The 17219-nt window shown below is 42.2% G+C and overlaps 1 protein-coding gene and 1 long non-coding RNA gene across 2 annotated transcripts; both read left to right on the top strand.

Moving 5' to 3' along the window:
- Positions 1–3269: 3269 nt before the first annotated feature.
- Positions 3270–5282, top strand: LOC127798739 (uncharacterized). The gene is made up of 3 exons (XR_008022484.1): positions 3270–3608; positions 4155–4276; positions 5166–5282. It is a non-coding gene; the product is annotated as an uncharacterized LOC127798739 (long non-coding RNA).
- A 2979-nt stretch (positions 5283–8261) lies between these two features.
- Positions 8262–8993, top strand: LOC127799728 (uncharacterized). Its single transcript, XM_052333951.1, has 3 exons — positions 8262–8395; positions 8483–8756; positions 8841–8993. Exons 1-3 carry the CDS (start codon positions 8262–8264, stop codon positions 8991–8993), a joined length of 561 nt encoding a protein of 186 aa, XP_052189911.1.
- The last annotated feature ends 8226 nt before the right edge of the window (positions 8994–17219 follow it).

A 17219-nucleotide genomic window follows, 5' to 3' on the forward strand; every position in this document is an offset into this window, starting at 1 on the left:
ATAATTCCAGTTATACCCTTCATTAAATACCATATATACTCTTAATAATTTCCCAGGTATTACAACTGGTATCATTTTATTCTTGTTGCATATTTTGGTATGCACATGGGTACGGGCTACATGTTGGGGTTTTCATGATCTGGTTATGCTTGGTCACGGACATCCTAGCTTGGTTATGATGCATCCAGCACGGGCATATGCATCGCGTGTAGTTTACTATGTGGGCGGAGCATGGCCTGATGCCTGGATGTATGGGCGCCAGTGTATCACGTTGATGCTCATTGTGCCATTGCATTTTTATGTGCATTACATGGCTACTGGTAGTTATTAGTTCTCGGACAGGAGGACCGTTCCGAGGGAGCCTATGGCTCCGGTGTCGGGAGTACCGACATGGACACGAGTGACGGGAGTACCGACCCGGGACAACGAGCGCAGGTTTGTGGAGATTTATGTTGCCTTTCAGGGTAGCGGCAGGTTGGTATGGGACTTGGGTGTCGGGTGTCTTATGTGGGCCCCAAGGACCGATATGTTCTTTTATTATGTTGCACTATTGTATTGTTGCGTCTCATGGCTTGTGTGTATGTGTGGGACAGTGTTTGGGGTGACCTTCTCCTCTATTTACTACATAGCCTTCCTTTTCTTATAACTTGCTGAGTCTTGTGACTCACCTTGCTTTCCATCATTCCAGGTAAGGGTAAAGCGAAGACCGAGGGCGAGGATCGTTCCACCTAGCAGCCAGCCGTGTCGGTAGGGTGTACATTTAGCTTGCCCCCGTTGTCTCTGATGTTTTGTTAGGAGTTTTGTCTCTCATTTTTTACTGTGCCGGGTTGTTCCTTGTATCTTTTATTTGTTGGCACAGGTGTCTGTATATTTTTATATACTCTGTGACCGCTGTTCCAGCGGGGTACTCGTGGGCATGCATGTATATCATTTTGCTTCCACTGTTGTAGTTTATATGTATGCATGCCAGGGCATTTTTGTCTTGTGTTTATTTCTCTTCCCTTATGTAAGCTCTTTCGTTCGGATAGACCGGGTGGTTGGGATATCTGGGCTAGGGTGCTTACAATGTTGGTAACAGAGCATCGTTGAGTTAATTTGGGGGACAAGTAACTGTACACCAAGGCTGTTAGGTAGAGTTAGAGTGTTAGGACGTGTCCTTAATTTTGAAATTCGTTATAATTAATCTTGGTTATGTAGGACTCATGGACGCACGTCGTGAACGAGGTTGTGGTAGACCGCCGGCGTGAGGTAGAGGGCATCTTGTTTCTACTCCTCCGGTGCCGGCGATAGGTACAGGAGATGAGAGACAGCCAGGGCCTCCGGACATGCAGGAGACATTGGCAGGCATCTTACGAGCCGTGGATGTACTGGCAGCATCACAGTTACGTCGGGAGCGCAGTCATGATGGTAGGACCACTACGATTCAGGCATCACATTCAGGTACGTCGGGGGCAGGGGATAGTTCCGGCATTGCATTGCTTAAAGATTTTATGGCCCTACATCCACCAGAGTTTAGTGGAGGCGCCGACGCGACAGAGGTCGAGGACTGGCTATTGGTAGTGGAGAAGCATTTGCGATCTATAGGCTGTGCAGAGGCCCACAGGGTTCGACTGGGGACCTTTCTGTTGCGAGGTGACGCCGAGCGATGGTGGGAGACCACTAGACAGCGATATGGTGATGAGGGCCCAACATGGGCACAGTTTGTCACGGCGTTCAATGAGACTTATGTACTTGCTTGGATCAGAGAGCAAAAGGTGTTTGAGTTTATTGACTTGCAGTAGGGGAGCAAGACGGTCACACAGTACGAGACCGAGTTCATGGCATTATCTCGTTATGCTCCAGAGTTAGTGACCCCTGAGTCTCGCTGAGTCAGCAAGTTTCAGAAGGGGTTGCGACCAGAGATTCGCCATGCCACGGCTGGTATCGAGGCACCCGACTTTCCTACAGCGGTCCAGCGGGCCCGTGCAGTGGAGCGAGACCGATTGGAGGCTCGATCGGATCAATTAGTCATGAAGGGCATAGGGAGCAGCAGTAAGAAGAGAAAATGGGATGCGAGCAGTAAGAGTTTAGGGTTTCCACTATGTCGACAGTGCGGGCAGAGACACCAGGGATAGTGCCAGGATGTACGTCGGGACGTGTGTTATCGTTGTGGTCAATCGGGACATTTGAAGAGGGACTTTCCATAGTGGCCTAGACTGGCTACACCGGCCTCACCAGCTACACCGGCCACAGGGCAGGATATCATTTGTTTTCGCTGTGGACAGAGAGGCCATCGGGCGAACGTGTGCACCCAGCCAACACAAATTAGAGGGTTACGGACTAGAGGAGTGGGGCCCAGACTAGCTCAGAGACAGTCTACACCTAGGGCACAAGGTGTAACACCCGAGAATAATTTTGAGGATAAAAATGATGTTTGATAAAGGGCATAATTGGAATTTTGGGAAAAATAAGACTATAGGGCACACTAACACAGCTTTGGACGACCGAATTAATCAGAGGGAGTACCTCGGGCCCTAGATAGCCAAGGAAAATGGTATAGTATCAACGAGCAATTAAAATTATGATTTTTAGTGATGAAAAAAATGAGATCGGGAACAGTTTTCGGTACAGCAAAAATACAGCTGCCAATTAGGTCGTATTACCGAATTGCTGTAAACGACATCCAAAAAGTGAACGGAGAGTGTCAAGGACTAGTATTCGATGTATAGAACAACCCTTAAGTGGTTTCAGGTTGAATCGAGTGGATTTGAGGTCAAATAAATCAATCGGGCCTAAGTGTAATTTTCTAAAAATGCCCGAGGGAGGTCAAAACGGTAAATTTTCAGAAATTTCAAGGGAGAAATGAGAAGTACTAATCTTGAGGGTCTTAGTGAGGATGTTAGAAAGATCAGGGGCTTGAGGATAAGGGCCAAAATGCAAAAGAGAAATTTCCAAGGACCAAAATGCAATTTTCAGAAAGTAGTACAAGCATGGCCGATTTGGCCATGGATTTGGCCGGAAAATCCGGCCGTTTGACAACCTAGGATCGGCAGAGAGTGGCCTAGGCTAGTCTAGGAAGCGTGTGGGGAAAGATTTGGCCGGAAATTGGCCACGTGAGGGTCGAATTTTGGCTATAAATAGCCAAGGGTTTCGGCCGAATGTAAAGCATCAAATTGCTCGGTTTTGAGAGCAAATCGAGGGAAACCAATAAGGGGCTTTCGATACTTGAGGGAAGAGGATCATTTCTGGAGATTTTGAGAATTTTTGGAGTGGTATAGGGGTGTTTTTGCATTTGGCCGAATGTATATATATATATATATCGAGTGAAGATGAAATCGGGTTTTAGAGTGATTGATCGAGCGATCTAATAAGGGGCTTTTGTTCGCAAGGTGATGGGTAAGTGATCTGGAAAGTTTCGTGCCAATCGGAGTTCGAATCGAGGGTCAATTTGGTTCGCCGGAGTTCGGTGGCGGGATAGTTTCGGCCGACCGTTTTTGGCCAAATAGGAAGGCTTCCGGTGGTCTTTTCCGAGCAATATTGGTACCATTGGGATCGACTAAGTGAGAGGAACAGCCTGGTGTCGTCGCTTCAATTTTCCGGTGTGCCGTCGCCGGAGAAGATGACCGGAGGTATTTTTCTGTATTTTTTAATTCTGAAAATATAGAAAATTCGATAAAAAATAGAATTAAAGGAATTAAAATTTTGGAAAAATATCCAGAAATTCAAGAATGATGAATAGTTTAATTTGGTGAATTTTTATCTTGGAAATTTCTTGAGGAAATAATTATTTTTGATTTTTGAAATGAAATGTAAATAGAAAATAAATAGGAGGAATTTTTAGAAAATTATGAAAAAATTCCATAAGTATAAGGAATTTATTTTATGAGTTTTGGTGATTTTTATTGAAGTATATTCGAAGTAAATCGATGAGAAATAAATTTTCTCAAGGAAAAGTAATTATGGAAATTTGAGAAAATAGGAGAAAAATGTGGAAAATTTCCATAAAATCCCAGAGGCTTATAAATATTTTTTTATGAATTATTATGTAAAAATATTTGAGAAAATAGTTGTGTAGATATTTATTTTGGATTATTAGAAAAGAAAATGGGAGAAAAATAGGAAAATTGTGAGAAAATTAAGGAAAATTATAATTGTTGGATAAATGTGATGATTAGGGTGCCTTGAGGGTTGAGACGAAGTGACTTGTGCGAAGTTCGAAGAAGCCACGCAAATCGAGACAAGCACGCAAATCGAGGCAAATCGCGCTTTTCAAGAAGAATTCGAATTGCGCCCAAAGGTGAGTAGTTCTATCAAAAAACTCGTTTGTGGTTTATGAATGGTTATTGTGAGTGTTCACCCCCAACTCTGTTTGGAATTGTGAGTGGTTCTACCCAAAAAGACTTTAAGTGACATGTGAATGGTTTACTGTGAATGTTCATCCCTATGGCTTGGTTTATTATGGTTGTCCAAACAATTATTTACACATGCATTGAATTTCGTACGGTAAATTGCATACATTGAGATGTTGATTTTATGCATGTTATGATTTTTCGGCATTGGCTTGTTTTGTGTCGTCCATGTGGGACGTGGGTTGGTAATTTGTGACGTAGCCCAGAGTGACGGCACTCGGGATGCGTACCTAGGATTAATGCTAGGTGACCCACTTGGGACGGGGCTGAGACGGACTTCACCCTACGGGACCCAAGTGGCGGGGCTGAGAGTGGACACCACCCCGGTTGTTGGCTCAAGTGGCGGGGCTGCGAGTGGACACCACCCCAGGTTCCTTTGAGCAATAGCATTAATGCCGAGGTGACGTCGATTCCGAGGATAGTGCTGATGTGGCACTCTTGGGGCTAGGGTTGCGTTGGGTTTTGGAATGCTTTTGAGTTGGAGCGTAAAGCCTAACAATGACAATGGGGTGATTCCCGGGTTCATATGTCGAGGTTGTCCCTCTTAAGCATAATTGTTTTGCCAATGAGCCGAAGTGGTTGTGTCGCCTTTAGAGAGATTGCATTTTCCCCGATTAGGGTTAAGTGCTATGTGGGATTCTCTTAGGCTGGTGCATGTTGGGATTTATCGATTTTGTATATGATTTTTCATATCTGCATGAAAACGTTTTTGAACTCTCACTTAGATGATTCAGCATCTAATTTGGACTATGTCCCTGGAATATTCAAACGTTCCAGGTGAAAGCAGTGGCGCCAAGGGAAAGAATATCATCGAGATGTAGCGGCTATGTTTAGTTTTCGTAGGTTTTGTCCATGATTACGATGTTCAGAGGTTATGTAATATTTTGATATTTTCATGTGAAACATCGATATGGTTATTGTAAAGGAATTGTCGGTTATATATCATTGAGGTTTCGATCTTGCTTCCGCTGATGTGATTATTGATACCTGTCTTAGTTTATTATTAAATTTTGATATGCTAAGAAGGTACGATCGGGATTGACGGGAAATGATTGTGATGAAGGTATATGTATTGAGAGACTTATGTTGTGTGTTCGATGTTTAAAAAAAAAAAAAAAATATTCCCGAAATCTCGAGTTAACGCTCGTTGTGGGAAAATGGGGCGTTACACAAGGTCCAGGAGCACCATTACCACTACCAACAGCACAACGCCCAGGGCCCACAAAGAGAGTACAAATGCAGGGGAAGGCATTTGAGGTGACAGCTGCCGAAACGGCTGAGGGCAGCGACACAGTACAAGGTATACTTTCTCTCCATGGTCACGACGTACGTGCCTTATTTCATATAGGTTCTACCCTCTCTTTCATAGCACCCCATCTGTTGCATAAGATCCCAATCTCGTGTAACCCCTTGCCATATGATTTGTCTGTTTCGACACAGGGAGGGACGGTCTTGTTGGGGAGTGAGATGGTCAGGGATTGCGAGATAGGGATTCACGACCAGGTATTTTTGGGGGATCTTATTGTTTTGGCGATCCATGATTTTGACTTACTGTTGGGTATGGATTGGCTCTCACGGCACTATGCTCGAGTTGATTGTCGTCAGAAGGTGATTTCATTTGTGTACCCGGGGAGATCAGTTGTTACATACTGGGGTGTGAAGCCAGTGGTGAATACGCCGATGATATCAGTTATGCACGTAGAGAGGCTTATACGACGTGGGTGTGAAGCCTATTTTGCATTTGTGACTGTGATAGCTGGGGAGAAGAAGGAGTTGGCTACCTATCCTGTGGTGCGAGACTTTCCAGATGTGTTCCCAGATGAGTTGCTAGGACTACCACCGCACCGGGAGATTGATTTTACGGTCGATCTGATACCAGGTACGCAGCCCATTTTTAAGACTCCTTACCGTATGGCTGCTAATGAACTGAAGGAACTCAAGGTACAGTTACAAGATCTTCTGGATAGAGGTTTTATTCGACCGAGCACATCACTATGGGGGGCCCCAGTATTATTTGTGCGTAAGAATGATGGGTCTATGCGATTGTGTATAGATTATCGACAGCTTAATCAGGTAACAATTAAGAATAAGTACCCCCTACCCCGTGTGGATGATTTACTGGATCTATTGCGTGGTGCATCGATGTTTTCCAAGATAGATTTGCAGTCAGGTTATCATTAGGTACGGGTCGGAGATGAGGATATTGCGAAGTCTGCATTTCATACACGTTACGGGCATTATGAGTTTGTGGTCATGCCATTTGGGCTGACCAATGCCCCTGCAGTGTTTATAGATTTGATGATTAGGGTGTTTAAGGAATATCTGGATTCCTTTGTCATAGTTTTCATTGACGACATCCTAGTCTACTCACCGAGCCTTGAGATACACGAGGTGCATCTGAGTAAGGTTCTGCAGAAGCTCATAGATGAGCAGTTGTATGCCAATTTTTTTAAATGTGAGTTTTGGCAGACCCAAGTTGTATTCTTGGGACACGTGGTCTCAGGTGAGGGTATCTCAGTAGATCCAGAGAAGACCAGAGTCGTGATGGATTGGCCGAGACCGATGATAGTGACAGAGATTCGGAGTTTTCTTGGCCTTGCCGGTTATTATCGACGGTTCATAGAAGGCTTTGCACGGCTTGCATCACCTCTGACGAAGTTGACAAGGAAGGGCGTCAGATTTATTTGGGACGAGTCTTGTGAGAGATCCTTCCAAGAGTTGAAGCGGCGTTTGACTTCGGCGCCAGTACTGACGATACCCATGAGTGGTGAGTTATTTACTGTATACAGTGATGCCTCTTATGCAGGGTTAGTATGCGTTTTGATGCAAGACGGCCGAGTGAATGCTTATGCATCCAGACAGTTGAAGAGGCACGAAGAGAATTACCCTACACATGATCTGGAGTTGGCGGCTGTAGTATTTGCCTTGAAGATTTGGAGGCATTATCTTTATAGCGAGAGAGTCCAGATTTACACTAATCACAAGAGCCTTAAGTACCTTTTTTCACAGAAGGAACTCAACATGAGACAACGTCGTTGGTTAGAGCTGCTCAAGGACTATGATTGCGAGATCCTTTATCACCCAGGTAAAGCTAATGTGGTAGCATATGCTTTAAGCTGTCGTGGAGCATCAGTTGCAGCTATGATGGAGCAAGAGTGGTTTTTGCTAGAGCAAATGAGTGATCTTACTATCTTAGTGGCACCAGACAATCCTACACTCTATTGTGCTGCCATGAGTATCCATTTAGATCTAGAGGGTCAGATTCACGATCGATAGCGACAGGATGTGGAGCTTAGTGAGATCATGGCTGATATGGAGAGATTTGGGCCATTGGGGTACAACCAGAGGGACGATGGCTTGCTATTGTTCCGTGAACGGATTTGTGTGCCGAGTGACAGCGATATCAAGCAAAGGATCCTAGAGGAGGCTCATCGTTCTCCCTATACTATCCATCTTGGGGCGACGAAGATGTATCAGGGCTTACGACGTCAATATTGGTGGAGCGGCATGAAGAGAAGCGTAGCAGAGTTTGTATCACGATGTTTAGTGTGCCAGCAAGTCAAAGCTGAGCACCAGAGACCTGCGGGATTGTTACGACCTTTATCTGTGCCGGAGTGGAAATGGGAGCGTATAGTTATGGATTTCATCTCAGGATTGTCGTGATCCAGCCGGGGATTCGATTCGATATGGGTGATTATCGACCGATTGACTAAATCAGCGCACTTTCTACCTGTCAAGAAGACCTACCTTATTCATCGACTAGCCAAGTTATACATTGACGAGGTGGTGAGACTGCACGGAGTCCCAGCTAGCATTGTATCAGATAGGGATCATCGGTTTACTTCACGATTTTGGGAGGCATTATAGAGTGCTATGGGGACCCAGTTGACTTTCAGTACATCTTTCCACCCTCAGACTGACGGGCAGTCGGAGCAAACCATATGGACTTTGGAGGACATGCTCTGCGCCTGTGTATTGGACTTCCATGGGAGCTGGGATGACCATCTGTCGCTAGTGGAGTTTGCCTACAATAATAGCTTCCAGGCCAGTATTGGGATGGCACCTTTTGAGGCGTTGTACGGGCGACCGTGTAGATCACCGCTTTGCTGGACTGAGATTGGGGAGCTAGCGTTGCTTGGACCGGAGTTGGTAGAGCAAACGATAGAGAAGATCCAGTTGATTCGGGCTAGGATGAAGGCAGCTCAAGACCGTCATAAGAGTTACGCGGACAAACAACGCCGGGATTTGGAGTTTAATGTGGGTGACCATGTTTTCCTTCGAGTCATGCCGATGAGGGGTGTTCGACGCTTTGGAGTATCTGGCAAGCTGAGTCCTCGTTATATGGGACCGTTCGAGATACTGAAGCGAGTCGGATCGTTGGCTTACCGGTTAGCTTTACCCCCTCAGTTAGCCCACGTACACGATGTTTTTCATGTTTCTATGCTTCGTAAGTACATGGAAAATCCCGAGCATGTTATTGATTATCATCCGCTCGTGGTGCAAGAGGATGCGTCATACACCGAGTTGTCTGCTAGTATCGTGGATCAGAAAGAGAAAGGGTTTCGCAACCGTACGATTCCCTACGTGAAGGTCCAGTGGCAATGACATACCCTTGAGGAGGCTACTTGGGAGCTAGAGGAGGACATGAGGTGACTTCACCCTCAATTGTTTGCCTAGCCAGGTATGAATTTCGGGGATGAAATTCTTTTAAGGGGGGAGGATTTGTAGCGACCCAGAAATAGCAAATTAATTTAATTATTGAGTTATTGTGTTAATCTAAATTAAAAGGAATATTAAAATAATTTGTTGGTATAAATAATAATAGATTATATGATTTTATGAAAATAAGAAATTAAGGTAATTAATTAATTATTTTAGAATATTTCTAGAATAAGAAAAAAATTGAAATAAATTAAATTGTGGAATTTTTTATAAGTTTCAGGCGTTAGTGTTAATATTATAGGGGGGTGTGTGTGTTAATTATGGAAGTTTGGGGGGGTGGCTGGAGCGAATTTAGAAAAAGGGACCAAGGGCTCCTTTAAATTTAATGAGCCGCGTTATATGTGTGAGGGCAGCGGGTGGTGCGCGGGCGTGCGGTCGCAGGGGCTGCGCGCGCGAGGGTTAGATTTTGGCTGATTTTTAATCAGCCTAGGCATCCGAAACGAAGTCGTTTCGGTGAGGCGGTGGCCTCCCCAGCGGCTACCACGTGACTCCTCCTCCTCCGCTTATTTTTGCTTCAAATTAAGCCCAATTTCGGGCGTTTTCTTGCAGTTGAACAGTGAGCAAAATTTGGAAAAGAAGCAATGCGCGTGTATGAAGAAATTGGGGGATTTTGGTGAGGAAAATCAATATTTAATCAAGTTTAATTCAAGTTTTGATTACCCAGGTAAGTAGACAAGCTAGTAATTAATATTCTGTACGGTCGAAATTTCATTTAGAGCCCAATTTTATTAATTTTGGCAAATTATTGGGATATTGCAGTTTGTATAATTTTTATCGCGTTTGGCCAAAACAAGCCAAAGGATATCTTCATAAAGGAAAATTCTTTATGCCCTCCTCAACGTTTTCTTCGTTGTCAACTTATTTAACCTCCCTTCGTTTGTTTCGGCTATTAATAAATTATGAAATTTTAAACGGTTTATTTTAAAATTTAATTTATTAAACTAGTCTCGAGGATTTTATTCGTTGGTTGCCTACAGGGGTTTGTGCCACCCCCAAGCCTATGGAATGATGCCGTACTCACCCGAGGCTAGGTTCTTAGCTGTTCGGGTATTATTATGGATTTTAGTTGTTTATAGGCTAGAGCAGTTGTGTAGTGGGGGCAAGAATCGGCTGTTTGGTGATGGAGTGATGGTCGTACGATCTACCTTAGGCTGTCGGCTGGTCTCTCCTATCCACTGACCATTGACTGGTGCCAAGCACTGTTGACTAGCTCTGCCGTTACATGATTATAGCATGACTAGTATCATTTTATTCTTGTTGCATGTTTTGGTGTGCACATGGGTACGGGCTGCATATTGGGGTTTTCATGATCTGGTTATGCTTGGTCACGGATCCTAGCTTGGTATGATGCATCCAGCACGGGCATATGCATCGCATGTGGTTTACTATGTGGGCGGAGCATGGCCTGATGCCTGGATGTATGGGCACCAGTGTATCATGTTGATGCTCACTACGCCATTGCATTTTTATGTGCATTGCATGGCTACTGGTAGTTACTGGTTCTCGGACGGGAGGACCGTTCTGAGGGAGCCTATGGCTCGGGTGTCGGGAGTACCGACCCGGGACAACGCCCGCAGGTTTGTGGAGATTTATGTTGCCTTTAAGGGCAACGACAGGTTGGTATGGGACTTGGGTGCCGGGTGTCTTATGTGGGCCCCAAGAACCGGTATGTGCTTTTATTATGTTGCACTATTGTATTGTTGCGTCTCATGGCTTGTGTGTATGTGTGGGACAGTGTTTGGGGTGACCTTCTCCTCTAATTTACTGTATAGCCTTCCTTTTCTTATAACTTGCTGAGTCTTGCGACTCACCTTGCTTTCCATCATTCCAGGTAAGGGTAAAGTGAAGGCCGAGGGCGAGGATCGTTCCACCTAGCAGCCAGCCGTGTCGGTAGGGTGTACATTTAGCTTGCCCCCGTTGTCTCTGATGTTTTATTAGGAGTTTTGTCTCTCATTTTTTACTATGCCTGGTTGTTCCTTGTATCTTTTATTTGTTGGCACAGGTGTTTGTGTATTTTTATATACTCCGTGACCGCTGTTCCAGCGGGGTACTCGTGGGCATGCATGTATATCGTTTTGCTTCCACTGTTGTATTTTATATATATGCATGCCAGGGCATTTTTGTCTTGTATTTATTTCTCTTCCCTTATGTAAGCGCTTTCGTTCAGATAGACCGGGTGGTTGGGATATCTGGGCGAGGGTGCTTACAATTGTGAACATTTTACTATGATACCATGTAATAAGTGATATTTTACTCTTGTGATGGGTTTTGAGGATGAAAAACAACAAATGGTTTTGTATCCTAAGTCAAACAAAAATCAATTTCACATACAATAAAAAATAGGTTTCATATACTTTGTTAACATGATCGTCAAACAAACTATATTCTTATACATGGAAATTTGCAAATATGAGTCTTATGATAAATCGCCTAAATGATTTTCAAAAAGTTTGCTTTGAACCATTGGTCAAAATGGAAGCAAATCTTTTCAAAGAAAAAAGGGTTATCTATCAATCGATTATGGAAACCTGTAAACCATTTTTCAAATTTGGCCCAAACTGTCGATAGATTGGAAGAGGCTGTCGACCGTTCTTGTTGAAAGGCTTATGGTTACCGACTGTTTTCCTTAGGGATGTCGATTGGCAAAATGCTTGTTCTCAATGTCTTGAAATTTTCCTTGCATCTGTCGACCGTTCTGCTATAAAATGTCGACCGACAGAGTGTTTGTTCCTAATGTTTTGAAATTTACCTTACATCTATCGACCAGTATGATATAATTTGTTGACCGACAAAATGTTTATATAAGGAAGTGTCGACAGTTCCTCATAAACTATTGACTTCAAAAACAATTGAGGACTTGAACAATTGAGAACTAATCTATTTGTTCTTGTATCAAGTCCTCAATTGTTCAAGTCCTTAATTGTGGTATCTACCACCAATGGAAATATTTTTGAAATCCCTCCTCAAACACTATAAATAAAGAATTTTTTAATCATTCAAGACAACCATGTGATTCTATTACAAGCTTATAAGTGCCTCATGTTTTTGTGCTCAATTATTTTACTCAATTTTCTCTCAAATGGATTTGATTATCATATATATCATTTTTTCTTAAGCCTTGTGTATAGCTTGAGAGATATTGTAACTAAGAGTGCATACTCTTAGATTTTCTCTTCTTGTATCATTCTTTGTTATCCTAGCTTACATTGCTAAAGGCCCTACTTGCTTGAGTATGAGGTTTGTAATTTCCTAACTTGGTGCTAGAACGCCTACTTGAGATTAAGTGGGAGGTTTAGTGGATAGTTTTAAAATCCTTAGTGAGAAGTTAAGGGAGTGGATAAAGCTTGGTTTAAGATGAACTACTATAAATTGCTTGTGTCCCTCTATTGCTTTTAGATTTCATTATTCCAAGCATTTTTCAAAATCATCCTACATTGCATTAAAAATCTCATTGTTCAATAAAAAGAAGTTGAAGTTTAATCAAATTTTAAAATAACCCAATTCACCCATCTCTTAGGTTGTGGTGCCATTGCTATATAATTATATCAATACATGTAACGCCCCACTTTTCATTACACAATGAAGCAATAAGATATTCATTATATGCTAATAATGACCTTGGGCGTTATTGGAAATCCTTTATCAACGGAAGCACGGATCGAACCTGAGTATGCTAAATAGCTAGGATTTCCTCAAGTTTAAATAAAAGTCCATCACATACCCACATATCAGAAAATTATAGCAGCTTCACAAATACATCCTTAAGTATCTTAACTGCTATTTACATTACAATATTGGGATTACACATGTACACAAACAAATCCATCTCTAAATCAGCCAAGCGCCACCTCTCAATCCTTGCTCGTGCTGGAACCTGGAGCCTGAAACACTTGACACTTCCGACAAAGCTGGGACAAGGAATGTCCCAGGGGTATGAAACACCTGAGTTAGATTATTACATCTAAGTGAGTGGTACAGGGAAAGAAACAATGCATGTAAGAGCAAGATGCAGTTATGCTAGGAAATGAGCAGAAATAAGTATAAACCCTCCAAGACCATATCAAAATAAAACCTCCCCGAGTCACCATCATCCCTTCCAACACTTGTGTCAAACCTCACAGCCTCACCTCCAGGCTAAGCCCCACCTCTAGGCATGTGGTCGTGGTCCAATCCCTCAGCCCCACCTCTAGGCACGGGATTACGAGCCACCACTATGCCCGTTGACACTTGTGTGAAACATCTCAGCCCCACCTGTAGGCACGGGATCGTAGTCTAACCCCTCAGCCTCACCTCTAGGCACGGCCCCACCTCTGGGCACAGGATTACTACCCTGATCCTCGTGATGTTCCAACAAGCAGCCAACAAGTTCCCAATCCACCAATAGAAACCATTACCAAACAACATGTTGAAGACAAAGCAGAAGGAATATGTACAACTAAGGAATATCAAGTAGGCACGGCCTCACCTGTAGGCACGATGCACAAACCAAGGAAAATATAATATGCAATCCACAAGCTATGAGCAAGAGTAGTCATGTTTAATCCCATCGACGAACCACAACAACGAACTCCGTGATCAAGCAAAATAGGAAAGAAATGCTCGAAAATAGGGAAACATGAGATGTAAGCATCAAACCATCCATAAGTTGAAACCGAGAGTGATCAATAGGAATCAAGGAGCATGCATAAGAACCTCTCAAAAATGAAACCAAGAATGAACTAGAGGAAGCATGCATGAGAACCACTCACCTTGATCGTTTTTCCTTCAATAGCACGGTTTATAGCCCGGTTCGAGCACTAAGGGCTGTTTCTGTAGAAATCATAGATTTTAGTGAACCAACATCAAATATTTCTACATAGGGTTGTAGGTAATTAGAATAGGAGAATAACGGTGAAACTTTCAGGCTAAACGGAGGTCGGATGCGCCCTTACGAGCCCTCGGAAGGGTGGCCACGCGCTACCCCTTCTCTATTTTGCAACCCAAAATTAAAACGGCCATAACTCCTTCATTTTAACTCCGATTTGACTTCTGTTTGAACCTACGAACTCCCCTTTTAGTGTACTACGACTCTAAGAAAATAAAAGTGACTTACCTTTTAGCTTTCTTTTCCGTTTTTGGTGATTTCCAATCTGGTCTCTCTTTCCTTCCTTCTTTGCTTTTTCTTTTCTTTTTCTTGCACTTGCTTTCTTTCCTTTCTCCTTTGCTTCTCATGGCCCTTCCTCCTCCCCTTTATATAGCCTTTAAATTCCCAAATCCTCAAGATTTTACTTGGCCACCAAGTTGCTCATTTTCCACCCAAGTAATCATCACAACTTTGAAATTTTGCAATCTTCTCAAGCAAGCCTTCATTTCTTCCAATCCTAAGCTTCCAAGTACAACTTCACGTGGCCTTCAAGATAAGCTCCATATTCTCCTTCCTTTGCAAGCCAATTCAAGTCTTACAAGTTAAGCCTCTCAAGTCAAGTCTCCCAAGTTAAGTCTCCCAAGTTAAGACTTTTAATCATTATAACCAATCTTCCTATTCAAGCTTCTCCTTTCTTCCAATCTCATTCCTCCATTTGCCCTTTACGTGACCCTTTATTCAACCCATCTTATCCTTATCTTTTAGCAAGCCAATAACATGCTTCCAACTCCATTTACTTTTGAATTAAGAAATAAAGGTAATCATGGTTTAAGACTTTTGAATACAATTACCCAATACAATTTTTCCACCTCAAGGCTTCTCCCACAAGCCTTTATTATGACCATAAGTCTTCCAATGAAAGTTTACCACTTCAAAGCTTTCCTAACAAGCTTTTATCATGACATTCATTTGGAGACGTTATCCTTTACCAACTCAAAGCTTCTCAAGAAAGCCTTTATCATGACAATTATTATCCTTTATTTTGCATTTAAGTCCTTAAAACCATTTTCATTTACACTTAAGCCTAAAACTTCCATTAAAACACTTTATTGCATCATCCAACCTTTATATTAAATTTTGGGGAATTACAATACAGTCCTTCTATCATCTTATATCCCGACAAGATATGAGATTGCGGTCAGTAAGTCAAATCTCTGAATCTCGTCATATGACTAAATCCAAAATCAATCTTGACTAATATGACATAACCTTATGGAACATGCATTCCATCATCATATTACCTCAGCCAAGGATTTATCATCAAGTGATTATTGGATCGCATAGAATATTCTTCTCATAAATCTCGAAGTGATAGATTCCATGTTTGATGCACACATACCTCATGCATTACTGAACTGGGCACATAGATACACATGATCGTTCCTAATTAAAACAACCATGTAATATCGTTAATATCCTAATCCACCAATACATAGATATTCATGTCATCTCATGTAACATCTTGTTAGTTGTTTTAATATAAGTTAATGGTAGCATTTCATTAATTTGTTGTGTGGATTTGTCTAGGGAATAAAATGAAGTAAGTAGTAAATGAAGCAAGGAGAGAGGGAATGAAGTGGTTTAGGAACAACATTTGTTGACTGGCCAAGGGCAACTGTCGACCGTTTGGCTCAAAGGCTACTGTCAGTCAATAGATGCCTAGCAACATGTCGACTGATCTGCCAAACTGTCGACCGATTTGGTTGCAGAAGGCCATTTTGCATGTGGATGAGTGTCGACCACTTCTCTAATTTTCTACCACCTTCCATGTATGTGCAAGTCAGCTAACTAAGGTGATTAATGAGGGGGATTAAGTTGCTTAAGTGGGCTAGAAAATAGTGATTAGAATTAAACCAAAGTATTAGGTGTATATATATATAAATATATAAAGAGAAAAGTTAAAAGAAGAGGAAAATAAAGGCGGTGAAGCTTCAGGAGAGGCAAGCCAGCTACTAGGGCTCACTACTTTTCTTCTAGTGACTGCTAAGGATCTCAAGGTAGGAAACTCATCTTCTAGCTCTCCCTAGCTTAAAATCTTGTTTCCCTATGTTTTGTGGCTAACAAAAGATGAAAATCTCTATGTATGGCAACCTATACGTGGTGTTAAAGGTAAAGTGGAGCTAAGGGTTGTTAGAGAAGGAAGTTAAGACAAGTTCTTATCCTTTCAAATAGCTATAAGTCTGAAACTTCAGCTTTTGAGAGGGTTTTTATAAAACTCTTTGTTGTGAGAGCAAAGGTGCTATATGATTGTAATTTACTTCCTTTTTCTTATTTAATCTCCTTGTTAATGCTTCTAAAGGGACTTGTTCTCCCTATTTTTCTTGGGAATGATGCCTCTTTTGATATGGTGAGGATTTGGAAAGAGTTTGAATAATTTTTTCAAGGTTTGGGTGTAAGAAGTAGAGGATCGGCGCATTTTTAGGCTCTGTCGATTGACAAATGCCCCAGTCGACAAATGCATTGGCATTTCAATCATGATTGTGTGAGTATATATGGCTTGCACTTATTGTTACAAGAGATCTTATGCATGGGTCTTGTGAGAGACATGGTGTCTTTGTTTGTGCATGACATGGTATGGGGATTATATGTGATATGATGCGCGCTGCGGATGGGATCTGCTGGGATATCCCTGTTAGACCGGGAAGTGCTATGGCACACACCAAGAGGGGGTGAATTGGATATTTTAAAAACTTAATTTAACTTGAAAAACTTTTTAATACAAGTTGAGGTTTAATGATTTAAAACATGAAGCATACAAAATGACAGATGTAAGTTTACAAAAATAAATATGTGAACCAAGTGAGGAAAAATGAAATGCTTGAAAAGATAAATAGATCAAAGGGCACATGCACAAGAAACACAAGGATTTATAGTAGTTCGGCTTAACCCAAGCCTAATCCACTACCTTAGCTCCTCACTAAGGATTTTGCAAACAATCCACTAAAACCCCTTACTTAAACCAAGTAGGTCCTCTAGTCCAGGACTAGGAATTACAACCTCTTGCTTATACAAGCAAGCCCTCTAGCACCTAGCTAGGAATTACAGCCCCTTACTTCAACGAGCAAGTCCTCTAGTACAAAGCTAGGAAAAAAAGAGTGATACAAATGTAAACGAGATGCTAAGAGTTGGCACTCTTAGTTATAAGTTCTCTCACAAAGAAAACAAGGCTTGAATGAATTAATACAAGTTAAAATCAAAGCCTTGAA

The sequence above is a fragment of the Diospyros lotus genome, chromosome 4 (genome assembly GCF_014633365.1).
Source record: "Diospyros lotus cultivar Yz01 chromosome 4, ASM1463336v1, whole genome shotgun sequence".
NCBI classification, from domain to species: Eukaryota; Viridiplantae; Streptophyta; class Magnoliopsida; order Ericales; family Ebenaceae; genus Diospyros; species Diospyros lotus.

Bases quoted from the DNA above. Each gene is read 5' to 3' on its own strand.
- LOC127799728 (XM_052333951.1), top strand. From the start codon at position 8,262: ATGGGGACCCAGTTGACTTTCAGTACATCTTTCCACCCTCAGACTGAC. The intron at 8,396-8,482 runs GTCGCTAGTGGA...GCGACCGTGTAG, and splicing joins GGGAGCTGGGATGACCATCT to ATCACCGCTTTGCTGGACTG. The intron at 8,757-8,840 runs GTCGGATCGTTG...ATGCTTCGTAAG, and splicing joins CGTTCGAGATACTGAAGCGA to TACATGGAAAATCCCGAGCA.